The sequence below is a fragment of the Epinephelus fuscoguttatus genome, linkage group LG1 (assembly GCF_011397635.1).
Source record: "Epinephelus fuscoguttatus linkage group LG1, E.fuscoguttatus.final_Chr_v1".
NCBI lineage: Eukaryota > Metazoa > Chordata > Actinopteri > Perciformes > Serranidae > Epinephelus > Epinephelus fuscoguttatus.
Window position 1 is genome coordinate 40,412,632 of NC_064752.1, and position 24,102 is coordinate 40,436,733.

A 24,102-nucleotide genomic window follows, 5' to 3' on the forward strand; every position below is an offset into this window, starting at 1 on the left:
TTTTAACACAAATTCATGTCTCAGGTTAAAAATTCGTAAATTACAACCAAAAACCTGCAACACTGATGACATTCCCATAATCCTCAACTTCATATTGTCTTTATTGCTAATTAGCAAATGTTGATATGCTCACATGCTAAACTGAGAAGGTGAACATGGTAAATATTAGGGGTGTAACGATACATTCATCTGGATCAGCATATCTATTCAATGACCAGTATAATCAATGCAAAGTGAAAACCTAAACATTTAAACAGTGCTAGCAGTTTAGCACCAGGCAGACAATGACAAGCTGCCACGAAAAAGACAATTAGAATATTTATCGATTGTCTAATATCAATCTTAGGCCCTTGAATTGAATCAAATCATATTGTGACAAACTTTACGACATCAGCAAGTATTGTATCATGATAAAAAATTTAATTTATACCCCTGCTAAACATCAGGGCCCGTATTCACAAAGAATCCTAAGACCAAAAGTAGCTCTTAGTGACGTCATTCCCTTGGTAAGATAAAAGTTATTCACAAAGCATCTTAGGCCTTAAGAGAGCTCCTAAGGTGAAAAACTGTTAAGAGGAGGGAGGAGGACTTTTAAGAAGCCTGAGAGTGTCTTAAACAGAGAAGATGGTGGAAAGACAGAGAGAAAGGAGAGATATTCTCCGTATATTGAACGACAATGATTTAATAAGACGCTACCGGCTTGATCGTGCAGGGATAATGTTTGTGGTTGACCTCATCAGGGATGAGCTTACTTTCCCCACCCAGTGTAGTAACGCAATAACGCCCGCTTTGGATTGCAGCATGTACCAGCGCTTCTCACACTCATCGCTTGTGCGTAAAAGGAGAGGGAACGGCGCATTGATTTGTCAGGCAATGCACTCCCAAGTCTGCCTCTTCCCTTGTGCCGTGATCCCAGGACCGAATTTCCCTCTTAAAACTCCTTTGTTCTCCTCCACGAGCTGTGCCAACAGCAGGCACTGCTCTTCTGTCCAGTTCGGCTTTCTCGTTCTTTTTTTCTCCATTGAGTTCGTTGTTTTGGTCATTCTGCCAAATCAAACCGCTTTTTACAAGGAGGCCAGCAATCACAGTAATTGCTGACAGCTGAGTCTGCGTCCACCATTAATATCAAATAGTTTAAGTAGTAAAATTACCAGCATGGCGAGTAAACATAGCTAATAAACAAATCAATATAATAATCGGCATGTGAATGAGGTGCGTTCAAACATTTTGAAGCTGTGTAACAATTAATCTAATTTTGCTGAGTTTCATCATCGTGACATAAAATTATTTTCACGATTACACATTTCTTATAATACAGTCTAAGTTCTATGATCAGTTCATTTCACTGTCCATTCATTACTAGGAGCGCATTTGTTTTTCTTTTTTTTTCTTTTTTCCTTTTTGTAACAACCAATCACAGCTTTTAGAAGACTGCGTCATACCTAGCAACGGGGTCAACCACACCTCCTCACTAAGATAAAAGTTTCTGTCCCCTCCTTGCTCAGAGTTGCTCTCAGAAACTTCCTGAATCACTCTTGAGCTAAGATTCCTTGCTAGGAATTTTTAGGCTAAGTTAGGAGCTTTCTGAGAATCTTTGTGAATACGGGCCCTGGTTGATAGCATTGTCACTGGGATCATGTTAGCATGCTGGCATCAGCATTTAGCAACACCATTTACACATACAGCCTCACAGCGCCTGTACTTGTGCATAACCATTGCTTTTTTTTTCAGTGGTATTTCCCAGGAGTATCTATTACACAGCCATTATTTTTTGTCCGTCTTGAAAAGGCCATTTTTATCTACTGCAATCAAAATGGCTGAAAATAACAGCGTCCATTTATAGCCTTTATTTGCTGGCACAGCTCAGTTTCTCCTACCTCTGCTGCCGTGTTCATTTGAAGTGACTCGGTGCAGGGCATGACCAAAGTGCCCAAGAGAATTAATTGTAAAACGTAATGAAAAGCAGCGACGTGAAGTCTTTCCAGACAATGCATCTCTGTTTTAGAAAGTCCCCATGGGCCATTTTCTCCTGCATATCTGTCCATGACTGACCTGGGAAATGACCCAAATCTGATCACTGTGATTTGTCTCAGGAAACCGACCCCCACCTTATTCTGCACGTTCACAGTGACGCCCCTGTGTGCACACACACTTTCAGTGCGGTGATAAATCCTCTCGACACTCTCTGACTGCGGCCCTCCCCCAGCAGCCACACTTTGTGGTAGTAAATCTATGTTTCTATTGAGCAGAAAGAGGAGAAAGGAGTCTGGTTGAGGGTCAGAATCAGGGTTCTTCTTTCATTCCCTGTTTCCTCCTCCCCTCCCCCCATCTTCAGAGGGTCTGGACGCAGTGACCCCACGCTAGGTACGACAACCACCAGATGATCTTAATTAGGCCCAGGCAAGTTTAGCAAATGCAGAGGAAGCAACACTGATATCCTAACACCAACATTCAACAGATGCTGAGACCAGACACAAATCTGCAGCGTATAGTTGAGATGTTAACAACAATGAGTTTCATGTGTTGGGAAAATATAACGGTGGATTATGAAGCTCATAAAAGCATAACTGAAACCAGAGGTTACAAATCAAACACCAGCGACAGGGTTGTGAATGTTAAATATCCCACTGTTTTCAAATTCTTGGCTCGCAAGAGAAAAATGCTGTGTCTTATAGTATGTCAGCGAAGGGAAATTCAGTTTAGTCAAAGTGCTGAATCATTCGAGTTTGGTCCCGTGGCAACAACAAACGAGGATCTTTGAGTTTTCGTGGGAGACTTTTTGCACTGATTGTATTTCTGCAGCTAAGAGAAATCACATGGCCATCATAATGCAAAACACTCCTCATAACAGAGCTGTCTGGGGGGAGAGAGCCTGAAAGTGTGTGTGTGTGTGTGTGTGTGTGTGTTCGCTTTGTGAATAGACTCATTGCACAATATTTGGCTGACATCCATTCACGAACATGGATACACGATTGATTAACCATAACATGTGAATCTTTCCTCTGTATCTGTACTGCAGCAGAAGCATGTGATGAGCTGTACACAGTGTCTTATCATGTGTCTTAAATGCTCTGAGCCACATTATCACGTCTTTTCCTTTTTTATATCAATCCCATGCTTCTTCTCTTTGACTAAGTTGTACCACACTCACTGTCTCTTCCTGCAGATATGTTTATCTTATCTGGAGGAAGAAAGAGTGACTTATCTTCACTGATCATCACTTGTTAACTTAACTGTTTAAAGGTACTCTGTGGTGCTTTAGTGTAAGCATTTTTTTTTTCTCACCAAAATGCAATGTGTGTTTCCTTGAGACTTAAAAATATGTTTGAATGTATTAACTTCAGGTCTGAATAAATAAATATGAAAAAACAGAAAAAACTTTCCATATTGTATATACTATCAATATTATATTGTTTTTATATCATATTGTTAATTTTTTTTTTGCCTTTTTTTCTTTTCACTTGCTCGAGTAACACACTGATTGTTACAACCATCTTGCTGAACTAAGTAAAATCTTATAAATAAACATGGGAATAAAGAAAGAAAACCCGAAATAAATAACTAGAGGCATAAGTAAATAATTAATGAATGCAGAGGTTAGGACCTCCAACCTTATTTACAAACAAACACAGAAATACATAAATGTTATTGTACAAAAATGTAGAAATAAATTCAAGATATTTATTTATGTCCCGTTTGATTATCAGCTTTATATATTTATTTAAATATTTATGCTTTAACTGTTTTATTTATTTTTTATTTCTGTGTGTTTCAGCATTCATTCATTATTCTATTTATTTCTGTATTTATTTAATCCTGTGTTTATTCATACATTTATTTATTTATTTATTTATTTATTCACTTTCGACCATGGATTCATTTTGTAGTGTGAATTGTAGTAATTAACTCCACAAAAAAATATCACCCAACTGCCCCTCAGCTATGAATCATTTTAGCACCTCTCAGCTCAATGTTTTGGTTTTACAACCTGAAATTTTGTTGACTTGGTTCACTCTCGTTGCTCCCATCAAGCTCATTTTCAGCTGCAGCGTGCGGCTGTTTTCAACCCACTGTAAGCTACCTGCCCCGCACCAAACAGCACATGGACAAAGTTAGCGACAAGCTAGTAAACATACTGAAGCCTTTAGCAGCTGAAAAGGTAGATTCTTCCCTTGACAGACAGTGGAGACCAAAACAGAGCTCAAAGGTGAGTGACTAGCCTACTTACATTCATCAGGTGGCAAGAAACTAAATTCTTAATAAGTGCTAATGATGCTCTGTATCTGCTGAATATGTGAATAAAAAGCTGTTCACTAACACCTTAGCCATATCAACTTAATTTCCACTTCACATCTTGTTCTGCCTTTCTCAAGCGGCGTAATAACTCAATTAAAACTGCTTTAAACAGTACGGCCTGTGCTGTTGCAATTTAGTGTGTTCCAGTAAATGCTGTTGTTTACTTTGCTTATTCAGTCAAAGCTGTAACTGCTGCTCATGCTAAATATGCAGTTCTTCTTGTGTTCATTCCTCACTAACCAGAAACATAAAATGCATCACTTCAAGTGCAGCAGAGTAAAGACCCAGCAGACACACTGGGAGCTGCACATGGCAAATGAGAGCTTTCCTTGGTATATGTTGAAATTGTTCAGTCACAAATGGAAAAAACTGTCGGAGATTAGCAAAGCGTGACTGGAGGGTTTGAGTTTTGTTTGTCGAATCAGGTAAAGTCATAGAGCTGTTATTTCCTCTCACCCATAAACAGCCAGCTTGAGGTCAGGGACGCAGATGTTGTCCTCCCCACAATCGAGTTGAATCTGGGCCTGAGAAAGAGAGAAGAGTAGAGATAAATGGAGGAAGAGGGAGGAGCGAGGGATGGTTATGATGGGTGAAAGAGAGAGAGGTATTCGGGGAACAGAGTCCAAAGGTATGGAGAGAGAAAAGCTTTTGAGGAAGAGGATGTTTACAGAAGCCAGCACATGAGATTCATGATTTAATAAAAAGGATAAGACAGGATATAGACTACACATCTCCCCCATATATGCACAAAACTGTAACAATATTTGCAACCACCAGATGCCAAGAGGCTGTGTGAAAGCAGCATCCTTTCATGTACACAGGATAAAAGCAATTTGTGCTTTACATGTGGGAACGAAGAAAAGGGGGATAGAGAAAACATGGTGAAGGTTTAGGAGAATGAAAGGATGATGAATTCCATCTAAACAAGTATTACATTTTTGCGGAGAAGCCTCGATCACAAAGAGTGAAAGCCTCAAATTTAAAAGAGAATAGGGCTTAATCGGCTCTTTAGTCTTTCGTGACAGATTACTTGGTAAAAACCACAATAAAAGATAAATGTGATTTGATTTGGGGGGCATTGTCTTTTCCAGTGCCTCCCTTCGGCTTTTGCTTTATTCTCTCTTTTCTCCATTTCTGTCTCCACCATTTCTCCCATATAACTCCGTGGTGTCATTGTTGCCGTACCCTCATCTCTCCAACATATGGGAAACATTAGATTCCAAAAGCATGCTACAGAGAGCAAAGAATCAGCCTGGCAATGGTTAACAGTGTTTCAGAAGAGATTCCTCATTCAAGTCGCTGCTTTTACATTCGCTCGGGACCCAAGAGGCTATCGGTCATGTAACACCAAACAGACAGGAGCACACACGCTCTGTAATAGCATACTAAGATCAAGTGATGAGTCCCAACTTATCATCCCTCCCCTTCTGACCACTTTTTATGTCTTTCACTTTCATCTCTTCATCCTCCCATACGTTTGATCCATGTTTCCTCTAGCTCTTAAAGGGACAGTCCGACCCCAAATCAGAAATTCATATTTTTCCTCTTACCTGTAGTGCTATTTATCAGTCTAGATTGTTTTAATGTTAGTTGCCATGTGTTGGAGATATTGACTACCTTCTCTCCAATATAATAGAACTAAATGGCACTCAGCTTGTGGTGCTCAAAGTGCCAAAATAACACATCAGAAAAACTCACCAGCAATGTCTCTTTCCAGAAATCATGACCTGATTACAAAAATAATCCACAGACTTTGTTGTGAGCAGTTTCATTTAGGGAACTATTTTCTTTCTACCTAACTACACCTGCCAATGAAGGTGGTGTGCATCTACTGCTAACTCACCTAGCACCACTGAGCTAGCTAACATTACAGCTAAACCGAGGAGAACGCTATTAATGTTTACATCATGCATGAGCCTCTGGCCTGTGAGTAGATCCTCGTTTATTCTTAGAGGTAATAGGTTTGGTGGGTGTAGTTTGGTAGAAAGAAAATACAGTATAGTTACCACTCTTAAAAAATGACTCATGGGGTTAGTGGATAATGGTTAGAATAACCCTAACCCTAAAGTTTTTCCTGGAATAAATAAATAAATACCTTAAATAAAACAATTTGACCACCTATTATCACCACAACTTCTGGTAAATATCAATTTGTTTCAAATAAATTAACTTCAAGGTCAAAGCAAGTTATGTTGGTTGTGCTAAACTACTTGGGTTCATCAGATTATAAATGGCTCATAAGACTGACTGAGTAATGCCAGACTTGGAACTACTTAAAAAGATGCATGTAAATTGTTAGCTTCCTTTTTTTTTTAAAACAGTGGATTTTTTTTTAGACTGCAGGGTGTATATTTAGAAATTCTAAAGGTATGATTTTCAATACCTTCAATAATACAGTCGCTCCACTTTCTATTTAACTGATACGGAGATGCAGTATTGAGTTGATGTAATGTATGTAGTGCGCAGCACGTGTCACCAGAGGTCAGTCTCTACTGGTGGAGCAGACAGCTGAGTTGAGAAAGATGCCGACTGCACGAGGTGGGGATAATGTTACAGGACTTATTAAAGCTTTGTGCAGACTGACACCACCACCCACACATCATCTCTGTTGAGCTGAGGGATGTGTCAGTATCAGTCACAGCAATAGTGTCACTGGAGTCTTCCAGCAAGAATCTATGGAAGAAGGGTGCTTATTTCTTATCTATTCATTATTTTAGGGGCTGTAAGTATTTAAACTCAGCGAGACTAGTAGTAAGCATGTTGGAAACACAGCTTTGTCAGCTAGACAATGACATTCATGCTACAATGACTTTTTTCACAAATAGTTAAACGTCAGGAAGGACTGAAGGTATCAAAAAATAGATACTGCGCTTAAGTCACTAGATTATGTCACACCAATTTGTGTATCCATGACATAATTTACACATCTTAAAGGTTTTTAAAAATGATGTCAAGTTAAACTTAAGTGAAACTAGCTTTATTCGTAATGAAAAAAAAAAAAAAACCTCATAATGCTTCCACTGCCATAGATATAATCTTACTGCCATCATTATGGTAATAACCAGCAGCAGTTCTGTTACTCTTAATGCTACAATGTAATTTCAGTTTATCTATGGGATGAAATATGTTTTGATATATTGAAGGAAGCAGAGGTTTTAACTATCCAGGCAGGTCAAAAAAGCACACAGACCTCCATCCCAAATCAAAGCAGTAGCATGTATTGCTATATTAAAAGGGTGCAGAAGGAAAAATTAACTATTTAGTACAGTAAATGTCCTACATCTCTGTTCTTACTCCTAAAACAACTGTATTTACAGAACGAAATGGCTGTTGGTGTGGTCAGAATTGTGGCCTGTTGCACTGTGACCACACCCAGCAATGATTTCACATTGCACTACAGTGCATTCTTACATCACTGCCATAATATAAAAAAATAACAGATAGCTGATAACTGATAGCAGCAAAGCCATCAGCTGTGATTAATTTCCTATAATCCTTTATTGTACTGTACATATTAACTCTTGATTGGCACTCCATTTAAATGTGTGCATATGACTGGAGAAACAAGAGCAAGTATATGTTAAAAACAGTGGATGCTAAATTGCCAGCATGGGGCCTTGTGTCACTCTAAACAATGTAAAGTGAAGTGTTAGCAAAGCATTGGGGCCCACACTCTACTGGGAGATAAGTGATGTTGTCGTCATTTGATCTAACTGATCAATGGGAGAAAAGCCTGTTGATTTCTTTCACAGAAGGAGAAGAGAAAGCAACAACAGATGATTCATTCTGTCGCCTTTAAAGGTTCTAGGCTGAAAAAACTTGCTGTATTCTGTTAAAAACAAGTATATGACGTACACACTCGCGCACCCACATCACACTCACTTCACCTTGTATCTCTCACATAAACGTGCACGTTTTCAGGCTCTGACTCTTGCCTGGTGGAGGAGACCACTGGCAACATACATAAACAAACCACAACCAGATGTCTGAGAGGCGAGCACCGCCCCACCCAAACAGAGCTGTCAGTCCTCCCTCTGTGTTTTTGCAGAGCCATGACTTGCCAGTCCTGCATGAACCATCCAATTCTTCATATAGGTAACAAAAAGAAGCACTACCAATGGAGACCAGAGTGCAGTAATCAGCTCGTGCTCTACTACAGCTGACCCTGAACCTCTCACATATGGGCTTCAGCACTGTAAAGGGGCCTTACATTTGATGTCAATTTTAAAACGGCGGCCTGTAGCCCCCATCTTTGCCATTCAAATAAATCCCTGCACGCAAAATGTAAACAGTGGGAGATGTGCTGTGGTATGGAAGCTGAACCTGAACTCCTACAGTACAGAGAACCACTGTTGTACATGGTTCTAGATTGTTTGGTAATGTTCTGTGAAAACGTTCATCGTGCCATCTGTTCTGTTCTCTTTCCACTGGTAACCATTGTGGTCACTATCTGTTTAGTTCATCACATGCAAGGCGTGTGGCCATATAAGTGGTGTGGTCTAGATGTTTAGTGTGGTAATGTAATATATATAGATACATTTACAGCTCTACAGAGAGATACACTACACTGTCTTTGGAAGTGGATCTTCTGAGAAGAATTAAAGCTGTGCTTCATGGATTTCCAGGTTGGATATCTGGCGAGGATTTCGTCACTCGGATATTTCTCACATGCATTTATTGCACATCATATTCAAGCATTATGCACTATAAATGCTAAATAATATTAATTTAAAATATCTGAAGTTCAAAAATAGTATAATTTGGTTTTAACTATGGATGCTTTTGACCTAGCCTACATTTTTAACAAAGTTTCACGCAACCCAAATGCCAGAAAACACTGTGCGTTTTTAGCAAACCAGCATAAAACATTTGGATATGGTTGGGAAAAGTTAATGTTTTGGCTTAAAATACCTGTTTTTTTGTAGCACTATTCTGGCAGCAAACGCAGTGATGTCTCCTTAAAAAAACACTTTTTGTGGCACTATCCCCAGTGGAAAACCAGAGACAAAACAACCATGTTTGCGGGCTAAGAAACAACTGGAAAAGCAACAACAGGTTGGTATACACAACTGGTTTTGCTGTTTGTTGATCTCAAACAGTGGTCTGCAGCTTGGCAGGCATTTCGCCTAGGTAGCACAGATGTATAAAGAGAACTGAAAACAGCGTTGGAGGCAGTGCCTCGTTCACTCCTATGAAAGTTGCTTTGTGGCACAGGAAGCCAATAAAGCTCTATTTCCACAGTATGAAATTACCCAGATCCTCTACATAGTGGGGCCCATAGAGCAAGTAAACTAGAGATTTTCGGCAGATGAACAGCTAACTTCTGGTTTAGTGGTCTGCTCACTGAAATGGTGATAAAATTATTTAATCGTGCATCTCTTGTAGACTTTTGATCGGACCAAATGGCTCAAATCCTGATTTTGAAATGAGTCACTTTGCAGGGGTTCTGACACTCAAAAAAAGGTCTTTTTAAGCCCCATGGAATCACGAGACGGACCCACATTTGGCCACTATGTTAAATTGGCTTCAAAGCCCCGCACGGTTCCTGGAGGTTTGGTGCCAGCACACCATCCACCAGCCAGTCAGCTCATATATCACGTCACTTTAGAAATGCTGATACAATACATATGAAATGTACAAATGTAACGTATTCAAGGTTTGAAAACGCCTATGCCAACATTTTCTGCAAGAGACTCAGCTGGTTTCACCTTATTAAAAATGAGGTGACATTCAAATTTGTTTTGTCTTTATACTTATTTTTTCAAACATGTAAGAATGGATTAAATTCGCAATATCATCATACTCACTATGGACCGAATATCAGTGGTTATTTACAATAACAATAACGCAGAAAATCCTTGCGCCACATACATTGAAATCTAACAGCACAAAGCAGACAATGTCTCAATTAGTTAGTTTTAATCACCAAAAAAAGCCCACCAAAAAAAAATCGATACCAGTTTATGTGTACGTTGTATTTCGAATATTAGCGGCTTTTACGATGAATAATTGAAGCCATTATGTTGAAGCCACCAGACTCCACTGGAAAAAAAAACATCATTTCATTTTAGGTAGCAGAACACAGAGTTGCTGGTCTACCGCAGCATCGATTGGTTAGAGTGTAAGGTAAAATGGAGCAAATATTCAAATATAGCATACGCTTCCACTGACATTAATTTCTTTTAGATGGCCAAAATACATTTTTGCTGCGGCCTCACCCACAGCAGTACAATGTTTAGCATCCATGCCAGTAGATTTTGTTTAAGAAACATGATAACGAAGTATCAAAGTACATAAAATAAGCACAGCTGAAATGTCAGACATAACGGATCACCGTGTTTAACTATATATCTTTAAAGGTTACAGTCACTGCTGAAAATAACAACAGAAATCAAGACGTTTGTCAGCTTTACATATCTCCACAGTTGTAATGAATTATCAGTTTTCTACCTGGAAGTGAAGTGTTTTTAGAACGATGTCACGGTATTTCGGTCTATAGCTAAGTTACAGTTATACCACAGCTAAGATTATTGTGATATTATCTCACACTTGCTGGTTGTCATAGTAACACCATCTGCAGTTTGTCACGTTCACAGCAAGTGAAAATTGTGCCTGTTTGAGCGAATTATGGAATCATTTGTAACTATAAATATAGGAAATGTCAGTAAGGGAAGCAAATTGTAATGTGGCCAATACCAATACTGAAGAAGTTTAATAAACAAAGAATCACACAACCTGTACTTCTGATAATTACATCATGGACTTTAAAGCAAAAGTTAGAAAACATGTTGAAACTGGCAACTATGCCATGAAACACTCATTCTGAAATGTTTTAAAGGTCTGGAACCTACTGAGCTACAATATATGACCTCATCATTTTGTATCATGAGTTAATATACATACCTTCTGCTCTATAAGCTGTTCTGTCTCATAATTCAGGATTGGTCTGAGGCCATGCTGGTCCACTGAGGCATGAGGATCCAGACTGAAGTTCAGGCTGATGTAAATGGGGGACAGTTTATCCCGAAACTCATCTTCAGCCTTTAACAGAGAAAGATGTGTAAGTAATTGCTGTGAATGACTCTAATTTATGTGTTGCATGCTGCTCCAAAAATTTATAAAACTTTGTCTGGTGTATAAATGTCTGTTCTCAATATTCTGAAACAAGCTGAAACTTCCGATGAGGGGCAAAAGCTGGTTAGAAATCTGTCATCAGGGTAGGAATTCCCAGCCTTTTAGTGCACATTATTGTGAAACCCTCTTCAAAGTAAATGTAGAAGAAAAAAGTTGCCACATTATATGAAATCAAAAGCAGATGTTACAGCAGCCATTGGTCTAGATGTAGGATTTAGTCTGTTTGAAGTTTCTCAAAGATGTGACATGAATTCTGTTTAAGCAGCCACAATGCTGCAGCCCCTGAGAGGAGGAAGTGGTGTACAAACAGATAAGTGTTGACTGACAGGTGAGTAGATGGCTGGCAGTTTGTACTCAAGCCATCTCTTACCCTGTCAAAGAGCAAAGTGCTCTGATCGTTATGTCCTTACAGTAAACATCGACACACATGTGACTTAAGTGTTTTTGGCAGGCGTTCACTTTGATCAGGTCACCACTGAGTGATGAGAAGATTGGTACTGTACTAGTTTCACCTCAAAAAGCACTTCAAACAGCAACTTCAAACCCTATATATTAGGAAATGACTTTAACCTCTCTCCTGGCAGCCAGTTAATTACATTCACCTGGTGCTGCAGGTGCAACATAATCTCTGATTAGATGGCTCAAATGAAAGCTTGCAGGGCTCTGGCTCCGAGGGCCAGAAAATTTGTCAAAGATATAAAAGGAATGGTCTTGAATGATTAACTGGAGAAATAGCTTGTGTACAATACTTTTAAACATACACTATGGCATGTTTTGCTGTTAGGGGTCTCTCAGTCAAATAATGACAAATACTGAGCAATGCTGTCACTGCAGTCTCTCCTAGATTTCACTTGGCTGGGATTCCTTCAGTGTTCATTGTTCAGGAGGTTTTTACCAGCAGCCAAATTAACCACAGGGGTCTTTTCCTCACCAAAACAAATGGACCAGGTGATTAAAACCAGTAAATACATTGAATAAAGCAGTTTCATGTTAAAAATCAGTGTTTCTCCGATGCTGTTCAGCATGGCAAGAGCTGGATCCAAGCTGCCACCAACATTTGCTCAGCTTGTTTCTCTGATAACTCGAGATCCAGATGGCATGACTAAAATACTTCATCTGGTTAAAAACATATATTTAACAACAACCAAGATCTAAAAAGTTTATCATAAAAATGAGGCTTAACTATATAAAGGCAGGCTAACACTATCGTGACACATGCGCAAAGGAGATATGAAGCCACTGACAGGCAACGGTGACCAAATGACACAGACAGTGTCCTCAATTAAAATTACAGATTTCTCTGGGTTTTCACAATGTTGGAAACATTTAAGATAATGTAAGTACACAACTCCACAAAAATATATTACATTGGTCTTGTCATTTTTAGACATTTTAACAGAGAAAAGTCAGATCTGTTTTTGTTTTCCTCTTTACGTGGCAGCATGGGTTTAGAGTTAGCATTTGACAGAGATTAAACTGAAACTTGAAAAGACAGACCCGCAGATAGATCTTGGTGTCACGACACAAGCGTTCTCCGTTTGCCAGGCTGAAGGTCGTCAGCATACTGGGCTGCTGGTTATCAAGGAACAGAGTCCTCCTAATGGACTCCTTCTGGTTTTGCTTCACACTGTCCAACTGAACCTCCACCACAAAGCCTTGAAAATATACACATATGAGCACACACATGCACAAGGTAAGAAAACAGTGAACATGCACATTGTCTGTACATCTACATGGCTGTATTAAACACAAGAATGCAAGTAAATGTATGCATAGGCACATATTTGCACAGACAAATTATATGCATGCAAATGCACGCACACACAGTGGTAAACATTATTATGGTAGAGCAATTATTTTGATCATTGTACAGTATACAAAAAGAGGGCATTGCTGCAGCCCACATGACAACAACTATGGAGAGAACACAGACAATGCACACTGGCGCACTTAAAATAAACACACACACACTTTTCTAAACTGCCCGAGCCCACCAAGTTACCCTGTGTTTACATGATTGTTCTTTTATCTTGATCTTAACTGCCAAATTGACCACAGTGAAGTCCAGCATACTTGTGGCTACACAAAGAAAGCAAGGTAATAGGGACCATCTGTGTGTGTGTGTGTGTGTGTGTGTGTGTGTGTGTGTGTGTGTGTGTGTGTGTGTTTGTGTGTGTGCCTCACCTAGATGAGAGGGGAGGTGCTTCCCATTAGCCAGCAGGCAGAAACCGATGCTGACACTGGAGGTTGGACACAAACAGAAATATGGAAAAAAAAAATTAGCACTGATCTGATGCAGATGTGTTTACAGTGATCTGAGATATTTCTGTATATAGTTTCTAATTTAAATGTATAGTCTTGAGGATTTTCATAAAATCAAACCCCATGTTTGATAGCCTACTATTTATGGTCAACGTTTTTCCTGCATTAGCAATTTTAATGCATTTACACTAAGTCATAATCTCTCTACATAGTAGTTTTTATTGGTACTGGCGGAGTCCGCCATTTCCAGATAGAGACGAAGTAAGGGGGGAAGTTCCTTCCCCTCTGGTGGACCACCATGGGACCTTATTTCAGAAAAAAATACGTATGGTAATTAATGGAGAGCCATGAACTACAAATATGATGTTTGTCACTTTAAAAGATAACTTTGCAAGTCAAGAAAATCGCAGTGTGTTGTAAAACTGTTAAAGTATAAGACTGTGAAATTACGTAATTAGAAAAATTACAGGGGCGGCACGGTGGTGTGGTGGTTAACACTCTCGCCTCACAGCAAGAGGGTTGCCGGTTCGATCCCGGGTGTGGGAGCCCTTCTGTGTGGAGTTTGCATGTTCTCCCCGTGTCAGCGTGGGTTCTCTCCGGGCACTCCGGCTTCCTCCCACAGTCCAAAGACATGCAGATTGGGGACTAGGTTAATTGATAACTCTAAATTGTCCGTAGGTGTGAATGTGAGCGTGAATGGTTGTTTGTCTCTATGTGTCAGCCCTGCGATAGTCTGGCGACCTGTTCAGGGTGTACCCTGCCTCTCGCCCGATGTCAGCTGGGATAGGCTCCAGCCCCCCCGCGACCCTCAAGAGGATGAAGCGGTTAGAAGATGAATGAATGAATGAATGAAAAATTACAGTCGCATGTGTGAGGCCGTAACTTTTTCTTTTGCTGAAGCTATAATCCCTGTGTTTTGCCTGTGAGTTTCGTACCAGAATACTCACACAGGCAACAGGTGTTGCTCGTTCTTTCACTTCCCAGTTGATAGAAAGACCAGGAGTTGCTGGATAAAATACATCTGGTAAGATAAGACTACTTTTGTGCATGGACTATAGCTAAGTAAGTTAGCAATCTAGCTAGCTGGCTTGCTAACGGGTGTTGCTCATTCTTATACTAGCTAGCTTGCTAACTAGCTAGTGTTGGTGATGTATATTGTGTGGAAAAATATATAGTTCACTGAGCAGTTTCATACAAAAATAAATGGTTATACAACAAACGGCAACTTTCTTGACTTGAAAAATTATCTTTTAACTTGACAAACATCCAATGTGTAATTTGTGGCACGATTCAAACAGACATAAAAAAAAACCATCTGTCTCTCTGTGTTGACTACTGTACATATCTTTGACGAAATAGGGTCCCATGGGAGACACCAAAAGGGGAGGGACTTTCCTTCTCTTTTGCCTGCCAAAGCATGAGGGATTCACAGGAAGACAATGCAGCATGTTATTCAGCATTGTCATTCTATCTCACTGTAATCAGCCTCACTCTTTAAATCCGAAATCTTACAGATTTTAGCCCTGGTTAATTTGTAAAGTATCAAACGTTTAAACAAATCATTAGACACATAACAATAATAAAATGTTATGTAATCGTATAAACGCCTACATGAAAGGAGGCTCCACCACATGCTGCGTAAGAAATCTCATAAATTGCAAACAATATCTCATTTATTTCGAGAAAGTTACAAGCTTTTTCCAACCTTTTCAACGTTAATCACTCAATGCTCTCCACCAGTTCATCTTTCCATAGTACTTATGACTGTACCTTTCTCCCGCTTCCCCTTCTCTACTCCCTTCATCCCCTTTTTGTTACCACGGCAACAAAAACACCAATAAACACAAAAACAAGACTTACTTGTATTACCTACAGGGCAGATACTAAAACACCAGCCAGTTTGGCAAATGCCTCTCACAGCAGTCTAAAAAGGTTCCACATTTAATACGATGGTTAAAGTGAACATGTGGAAAGAGCTTCATTGAGATTGAAAGCGGGTTGAATTTTCCTTTTTTTTTTTCACTGGATCTAAGAATACTTAGTGCGTAGTCCAGAGCTGCTTGGACAGGAAACTGGCAAACATGAAGTCATTTGACATTCTCGTGAGGTAAAGTTTGGAAAGCCAAAGCTGAACTAAGACGTGTGTTACATAACATTTGCGAGACTTTTCCATGTTCTGTTATTGTCAGAGAGCTCTTTAACTACTCTTAAACTCTTAAGCTTTCAGTTAAATCATTAAAGATATTTCCGCTACAGTGACAAACACTGTATGTTGGATCAAACTGTGTATAATCTTCCTATTAAGATTTAAGTGGAGCTGAACTTTTCAAGGAAAATAGTTGATGTCCATACCAAGACACAGCGATGGTTTCCTTCCCTGTGATCAGCTCACAAGTCTTCTCCTCCTGGTTGAACATGGTTGGCTGCACTGTAAGAGACGCACTGGCACTCACTATTGGCCGAGCCCTGTTTGAAGAGACAGACCGTGAAAAAAATAAAAACAAAAAGAAAGGGCCTTTATATTTGTTACTACACACCAGCATGCTTTGACATACCTATATAGAACTGCTTTATCTGCCCCAAAAGCACCAACAATCAGATCTGCAGAAAGGGAAAGTGTGTTAAATGAAGATATCAGACACGAGGATAAAGTGTAACTGGACACCTGGTGGCGGTAAATTTCCTGCAGTACCTGGGTAGCCGTTTTGATCCAGATCTCTGTTGCCTCGCAGGGCAAAGCCAAAATTGGCAGGGAAAGAGTTGGAAGCCCATTGGCCAGACAGAGTCTGAGTGGGTGTGTCCATCAGTCCTCCGGCATGACCATTATAAATCAGAACCAATCCATGCTGGTCGTCTCCTCCATAGGGACAGCCAATGGCCATGTCTGAGTGTAAACAGCAACAACATACTATGTGAGGAATCATTGTTATAACCCATAAATGCATGTACACCATTTCATGTCTGTAGATGAAGCTGACATGCAGAGCAGCTTACAGTGAGTCCAGCACAATGTACTTTACTTCTTAGATCTGTCACAGGCCAGAGTAGGACTTGTGGTTTTGTGGGCCAGTAAAAACAGTCACTGATAATTTTATGGTGTTTTGCTTCTTTAGACTTTGGCTGAATCCAAACTGAATAAAACATAGACTCTGTCAATGAATCAGTGGGTGTTGCCAGGATGTCATTCACATTTAGAATAGTACCTGAGCTAGTTTCAACAAGGGCTGAAACATAAAAATCGCTTTGATCATCAAAAAAGTCTTTTATCAGATTTTTAAAAGGCAAAATATTTGATAGCTGCCACTTCTCCAATGTAAGGATTTGCTTTTCCTTGCTCTCTATCATTGTTAATTGAATAACTTTCTGTTTTCTCTCTTAAGTTCCCTTAAGTTAAGTAGCCATAACTTTGTTATAGAATAAACTATCAATTAGGGCTGCAAGTAACAAATACTTTCATAATCCAAGCTGATTATTTTCTTGATTCTTAATTATCCATTGTATCAATGAAATGTCAGACTAGAATTACTGCCCTGTAGTTGCATGCCCCCACCTGCCACTCAAGTTGCAGTTTATATCCATGTCTGTCCAGACTCCTATGTAGCCATGACAGTAGAGAATTCTTTAAATATGAATGTTGCTGCAAAGAAGATACATATTCTAAAACACGAATGCTTCACACTCATCTTTAACCTGAGAGTTATGGCTTTGAGTAATGGCCAGAAAAGGGGGTCACATTGACCTTTGACCACCAAAATCCAATCAGTGTATCCTTGTGTCCAAGAGGACGTTTGTGCCAAATTTGAAGAAATTCTATCAAAGTGTTCTTGAGATAAAGCATTCATGACAACGGGATGCACAGACAGACAACCCGAAAACTTAATTCCTCAAGCCATGGCTGTCGCCGGCAGACGCATAAAATATGAACAGTTATATGAATGGAAAAACAAAATACTAATCACTGGTATCCCATCTTTGCTGTTGTTATCCTACAGTTCAACACAGACTGTATGTAGCACACTTACCGTTGAATCCATCCTGGTTGAGATCACCCAGAGGAGCCAGCGAGGTGCCAAACCGACTGAAGGCCTGTTGACCCAGTAGGTGGGACTGGCTTGGCTCCAGCAGCAGAGGACCTCTCTGAAGGTATACATACACTTTACCCAGCTCTTCCAGACGCCCAGTGAACCCTCGACGCATAAACATTGGGGCTCCAACCACCAGGTCATCCAAACTGGGGATTCCAGCAAAGGCAGAAGACAAATAATAGGGATGAAGACGGAAGGAGAAGGGGAATGATTGGGATAATGATATAGACACAAGACAAAGAGAGATATTCAAACCAGATTTTGGGTCCAAAGTGTCTTATTTAGAAGTGACTTAACAGTCCTTCTGACCTTTACTTAACAGTCCTTTTAATATGTCCCCTTAAGCTTTAAGGTTACAAAAATCACCTTATTCTACACTGTCTGACAGTATTACAGTGTAGTCTTTATTAGTTTGTTTCAGCTTGTAATTGAACCCATATGATGTTTACAGAGTTAAACTTTCAACCACATGACTCCTCAAAAAAGAAACATTTCTATATGTATCATTTTCTACAAATTTCCCCTTTATACAATTAGACATGATTGGTATCTGTGAAAAGTTAAGAACTCCCACTGGAATTTACTGTAAAATAATGTTTAGCTACCGAACCAGTAGAGGCACATGGCTGCCCACCTCGAACTGGGTTTGCCTGAGGTTGCCTCTAACAGGAAGGTTTTCCTTGCCACTGTTGGCAGTGTGCTTTGCACATGGTGGTAATTTTTGGGTCTCTCTCTTAATTAAAAGAATGTGGTCTAGACAACCTGCTCTAGATGAAAAGTGTCCTGAGATAACTTTTGTTATGATTTAGTGCTATATAATTAAAACTGATTTGACGCAGCATGAGTGTGTAATAACCTTATTTTTAACAGTCTGTGGTAGTAACCAGTGGCATGGCAGTGGGGTTTTAGAGGTTTAAACTGAATCACAGATCACATTTGAAATGAGGAAGGAGCTATAAAAGTTAACTAATTAAAGAAAAGGGAATGTTTCCTGAAGTTGTGGATGTCTGAATAATGAAAGTGGCTAAATATTATGTGTATCCATCTGATACTTAATTAATAGCAATATAAAAAGACTGAATAGAAGCATGTATTGTATAAATAGCAGAAAGCTTTTTCAAATCATATACACTTTAAATGGCTGCAAACACTGAGTTCAAACAGATGATAAACAGTCATATTTAAAGGCCACACTAACGCCTTAAATTTTTTTGTTTTAACTATGTGCCCCTGTCAGGGTTGGGGAAGTGAAATTAACCAAGGGAGAACTTTACAGACAGCATGAGAGTACAGAGTATTTTCAGAAATGTTCATGACACATTAGAGAGTGACAACTGAAGTGAAGCGTGGGAAACACCCAAAGAGTCCCACTGCTGTCTCTGTTTCAGTGACCTCATCCTTCACTTTTAGTCTCTTTTTTTAGCTTACGTTTCTCTCTCTTCTCTGTCATTTCACCCCCTTTTTTTTTTGCCATCAGCTGTCTCATCGTCACTCCATCCACTCACCCGTCATTGTTGATGTCGGTGGCTGCCACTGCGTACCCAAAGTAGGACCCCATCTGGAAAGCATTACAAACAAGACCCTGTTAGCCTGTAATCACACCAGGGTGCATAGATCCCTTTCTTTTCTTTCATTTTCTTTCTCTCCTTTTTTCTTTCATACCCTCCACTGCCACCCCCAGAAGCTTTCCTCTTCAGTCTCTCAATCCCACAATCCCCTGGGGTCTCCGCTTCTCCTTTTTCATGGAGCTCAGTGTTAGAGCTTCTGTAAGCTTGAGGAGAGGTAGGGGGTCTGAGGATCAGGGACTCAAAGTCCTTTAAACTCATTCAGATAGTGCTCATGGGGCTTGGGTTTTTCCGGTTTAATTTCATACCATGTATGATAAATTAGGGTCACCTTACATCCTTGGGTGACTCTTACTTCAAAGCAATTTGAGGCTACACAGAAATGAGTTTGGAGGCCCCTGTGCAAAACAAGACTGAATACTAGTGTTGTCTTCCTGTAGCCTATTGCACATGCAAAACAGCTCATATCAACATAAATCATACTGAGGCTCAGGACAAAGTTCAAATTCACTGTGATACCCTATAGGAGCCCTGCTTCACCAGATACACTCACACTCTTAGAAATATGATCAACACTTCCTGTAAAGCTGAACCACCAGAAATGTTCATCTGACGTGAAGTGAGATCAGCAAGCTAAGAAACGCTGCCCTCAGATCAGTTTTCAGTCATCAGCTATCATTGATCGAATTCCCTCAATTCTCATATTACGGAAGTGACTTGAATTTTTATGAAAGTAATTATACAGACGTATAAAAAGAACTGGATAAGTAGATTTTATTCCTATGAAAGTTGCTCAATGGCGCATGAAGCCAAAAAAGTTTGATTTCCGTGGTGTAAAATTACCTTGATCTTACACATCATTGGGCCCATAGATCAAGTGCACTAGAGACTCTCGGCAGCCGAGTGGCTTACTTACAGTTTAGCCATCCACTATCTTGAATTGGGATAAAAAGATTTAATCATGCAGCTCTTCTAGACTTTCGAAATGTTATCAAAGCAAATTCATCAAATCCCAATAATTATATGAGTCATTTTGCTATAGACACAAGACAAAGAGAGATAAATGTATCCACTGATTTACAGATGGAACCCATGGCGCCACATGATTGACCCAGAGGTTGTAGGTCCATGGTTTGGCCACTATATGTCAAATTGGCTTCAAAGCCCAGTGCTGTTCCTGAGGGCATGAGTAGTACGTGATTTTTTTGGTCACCTGGGGTCAGTAGAACAAGCTGTGAACACAACATTGCCTTCAACCTTTAGCTGATGTGGTGAACAAGGGGAGCTGCCAGTTCAGGTGATAATTTTCTGTAGGTTCATCACTACAAGTGACCCCTTTCACATTGTTTTCACATTTTTGCTTGATTTATTATCATAAAAATATCAGTTATAGCCACTTTTTAAGTAGTTTTATCTAAAGGACTCAAGAGATAAATCTGATGCAACTGGGAGAATGTGTATCTTTTTTTATTCTTTTATTCTTCTTATATTCTTCATTATTTTTTTAGGAACTACGCTGACAAACATCTGGCAGGGGGACTACCAATGTAAATCAGCCCTTGGCTACAATTGCGCACATCTACATTTTCTTTTTCTTTCTTTAACAGGAATGTTCATTGATGTACACTGTTAAATTAAATTAAATATTTGTCATACTAACAACAGCTCACATGACGTCCCCACAAAAACTGATCAGTAGACAGCCTTAGTTAGCAACTAGCTGGTGTACATAATGGGGCATTTAGCAACTAAAGCAGACAAAGTTGCAAAACTAAAAGCTAGCCAGTGAACTATCTACAATAAAGAGCCACATATTACCCCCAGGAGGTGGTAGAGACCAAAACAGAGCTAAAAGAGAGAGAATATCTGATATGACTTCAACTGAATGCATTTCTCAGTGTAAATAAGCAACTGTTTGCTAATGCAATCTCCATATCACCTTTATAGAGTCAAAAAATGTCAATGCTGTGTTAGCATGCCAAAAAACATTGTTAATGCAGCTTCAGATTTGCTTAATTGTGCTCACTAATTATGCTAACAGAAAGCACTAAAATGATCAAAAGGCAATAGGTGACCAAAACTGTAAAAATTCAGTTCAGAATTCAAAACTGAGACACATACAGTTCATGATGCAACACTGTCTATGTCCAATGAAATTTTGATTGTGCCAGAAATTTTAATTATATACAACCTTTGCAGAGTGTACACTATATACTAATGGAAAACAATTTTTAATTAATATACACGGACCTCATGTATTGTTACATGTAATAATACGGGACTATTGACCAGCATCTAAAAGGTTTAACTAAGAAAAGATTTATAGATAAAATACCCAAATGCAATGGTAATTAAAAACCTTAAAAATCAAGATACTACTTTCTAAAAATCCTAAAACCCAGCAGGACCAGAACAGTCTGGCTTATTTATTTGCTTTGCCAATAATAGTCTGATACCTCCAGAGATATTACAGAGAGCTACCTTGGTATAAACAAAATCTCTGATGCCTGGCACAGAGGGATGCCGTGTGCTGTAAAGCATTATGAGGCAAATTCTGATTTGTGATATTGGGCTTTATAAATAAAATTGAATTGAATTGAATTCATATTGTCCCCTATATACCATCATATCGCTCAACCTAAGTATAAAGTCTGTGATTTGGATATATCACAGGTCAATAAGCAAATTTAACATGGTTCAACAGAGATGATACTGTTTCCTGACATAACAAATGACAAAATTTGTGGTTTTATTCTTCAAACAACAGGGCCTCTTGCACAAAGACCCTCTGGTGTGTTTTTGCAGCTGACTTTGACTTCACGGTCCAAACACCCACAGAGGGACCAGCATTCGCCCACAGAGAGCAGACAGTCAGTCAGCCAGGAGTTCACCACAGATCACTCTCACTATGACTTAACAGTTTACTCAATGCCTTCCGTCCTGAGACTGACACCTCTGAGTAGGCACTAATGACCTCCCACACTGAAGACACTCTCACACACAAACACACTTTCCCATGTGCTCTCCGTGATCTCATGCTCTTACATCTTGCAAAACCTACACAGTGAGGTCACAAAAAAAGTAACCGATTGGTCAACTTCCCCCAAGATGTAGCTGGAATGTCCCTACTTAAAGGATAGGTTCACTTTTTTAAGTTTGTCTAAGTAAGGGGCATCGGTAGCGTAATGGATAGTGCCGGTGCCCCTTGTACAGAGGCATTGCCTTGCTGCAATGGCCGCAGGTTCTGTTCTGGCTTGCGGCCCTTTGCTGCATGTCAGTCCCCACTCTCTCTCTGTCTCCCCATTTCACTCACCGTCTTGTCCATTAAAGGCAAAAAGCCCACAAAAATAATATTTAAAAAAAAAAAACATTGCCTCAGTAAGGAGGTTTGTTTGAGTTTTTGGTCTGTGTCATTACTATTCCTGTCCATGCTGACTATAAATAAAACCTACCTACTCACTAAAGATATTTCAATGGAAGTGGTGGGGGACAAAGTCCATAGTCCTCATTTTGTGTAAAAATTTGTTTTAAAGTTCAACAAAAGCTAATATGAAGCTTCAGCAGTCTGAGTTAGACAAACCAGGGGGGAACTTCCAAAGCTACAGTCACATTAGTGCTAAATCCCCACTTGGTTTTACTGCCTGTTTTCTGCATCTCAGTAAGGACTTAAGGTTTCCATCCACCATTTTTTTTGCGCATTTGCAATTGAAAACATAAGCGGAGACACCGTAAGTTACAAAAACACTGTAAATATTGCAAAAGACACTTGCCTGAGGTGGAAAAGATGGTATATCGATAAAAACAGGAGCAAAGTGCAATGGAAACAGACTTGACAAATAAATCCTGATGTACAGTACATGAAGCATGAAACCAGAAATGGTGGCAGAGTGGGGCAACACGGAGACTGTAACCTTACTCAGATAAATACCTGAACCAAACAAAAATGACATATTTCCATCGTATTTTCTGCTTGACTTGTACGGTTTTATGAATGTCACCTTACAGCATTCTCTTCTTCCGCAATGTTTTAATGGCACCAAAGTACAGAGTTGATGTCTACGTGCCCAACCACTAAGATTCACATGACAGTAGTGGATAAAAAAAAATGCACATTAATTTGTCATTTGTTTGCCAACTTCCTGGAAATTTGGTTAAAATTTGCACTACATTTGGATGGAAACCTAACTTCTGTCTGTGGAAGTACAAAGAGGGAAGCTGTTTACATGCACATTAATGTTCCTCTATTATTCTGAATATAACGATCTTCTAAATTTGATACGGGTTATGTAAATAGCATATTTCATTCAGATTTTCCAATTTGGCCTTATTCGAAATGTATAATTTTCTAAATAAGACATGCAGGATTTGCCAGGATTTGGGTCTTAATAACATTCTTTGCACATATAGGCAGCCCATTCAGAATATGCGTCTCAGTTAGGGTTTATACAAACGTTTAAGACACACAACCTCTTTCTTGTTTACAGTCAGCTCTATGTATTGGATATCTTGTACACAAACTAACCAGCCAACACTTTGTGGTAGAGATGCATGCCCAAAAAAAAGCCCACATTTCTTGTCTGAAGAAGAAACACACTTACTTTTAAGCATTATAAAAGACTTGGATATCAACAGATTTTTGGATATGTGGAAATATTGGAATGCCGACCTTTTCAAGAAGGTGATTAAAGGAATGAAATAGGTGGGGTGTGTTCACACGGTCAAACAAGTCCACTACCATTGAGTAAACTTTGAAAAAATCC

General features: G+C 39.4%; 1 protein-coding gene across 3 annotated transcripts in view; it reads right to left on the bottom strand.

Moving 5' to 3' along the window:
- Positions 1–24,102, bottom strand: part of LOC125886590 (integrin alpha-5-like) — a 57,383-nt gene that overhangs the window by 13,036 nt on the left and 20,245 nt on the right. For all 3 annotated transcript variants that reach the window (XM_049572920.1, XM_049572931.1, XM_049572926.1), the window contains 9 exons: positions 19,283–19,335; positions 17,715–17,923; positions 16,385–16,576; positions 16,248–16,293; positions 16,045–16,158; positions 13,615–13,670; positions 12,928–13,085; positions 11,200–11,337; positions 4,753–4,820 (listed from right to left, as the gene is read on the bottom strand). In XM_049572920.1, the coding sequence (XP_049428877.1) occupies positions 4,753–4,820; positions 11,200–11,337; positions 12,928–13,085; positions 13,615–13,670; positions 16,045–16,158; positions 16,248–16,293; positions 16,385–16,576; positions 17,715–17,923; positions 19,283–19,335 (1,034 nt within the window). The remainder of the gene's footprint in view (positions 1–4,752; positions 4,821–11,199; positions 11,338–12,927; positions 13,086–13,614; positions 13,671–16,044; positions 16,159–16,247; positions 16,294–16,384; positions 16,577–17,714; positions 17,924–19,282; positions 19,336–24,102) is intronic.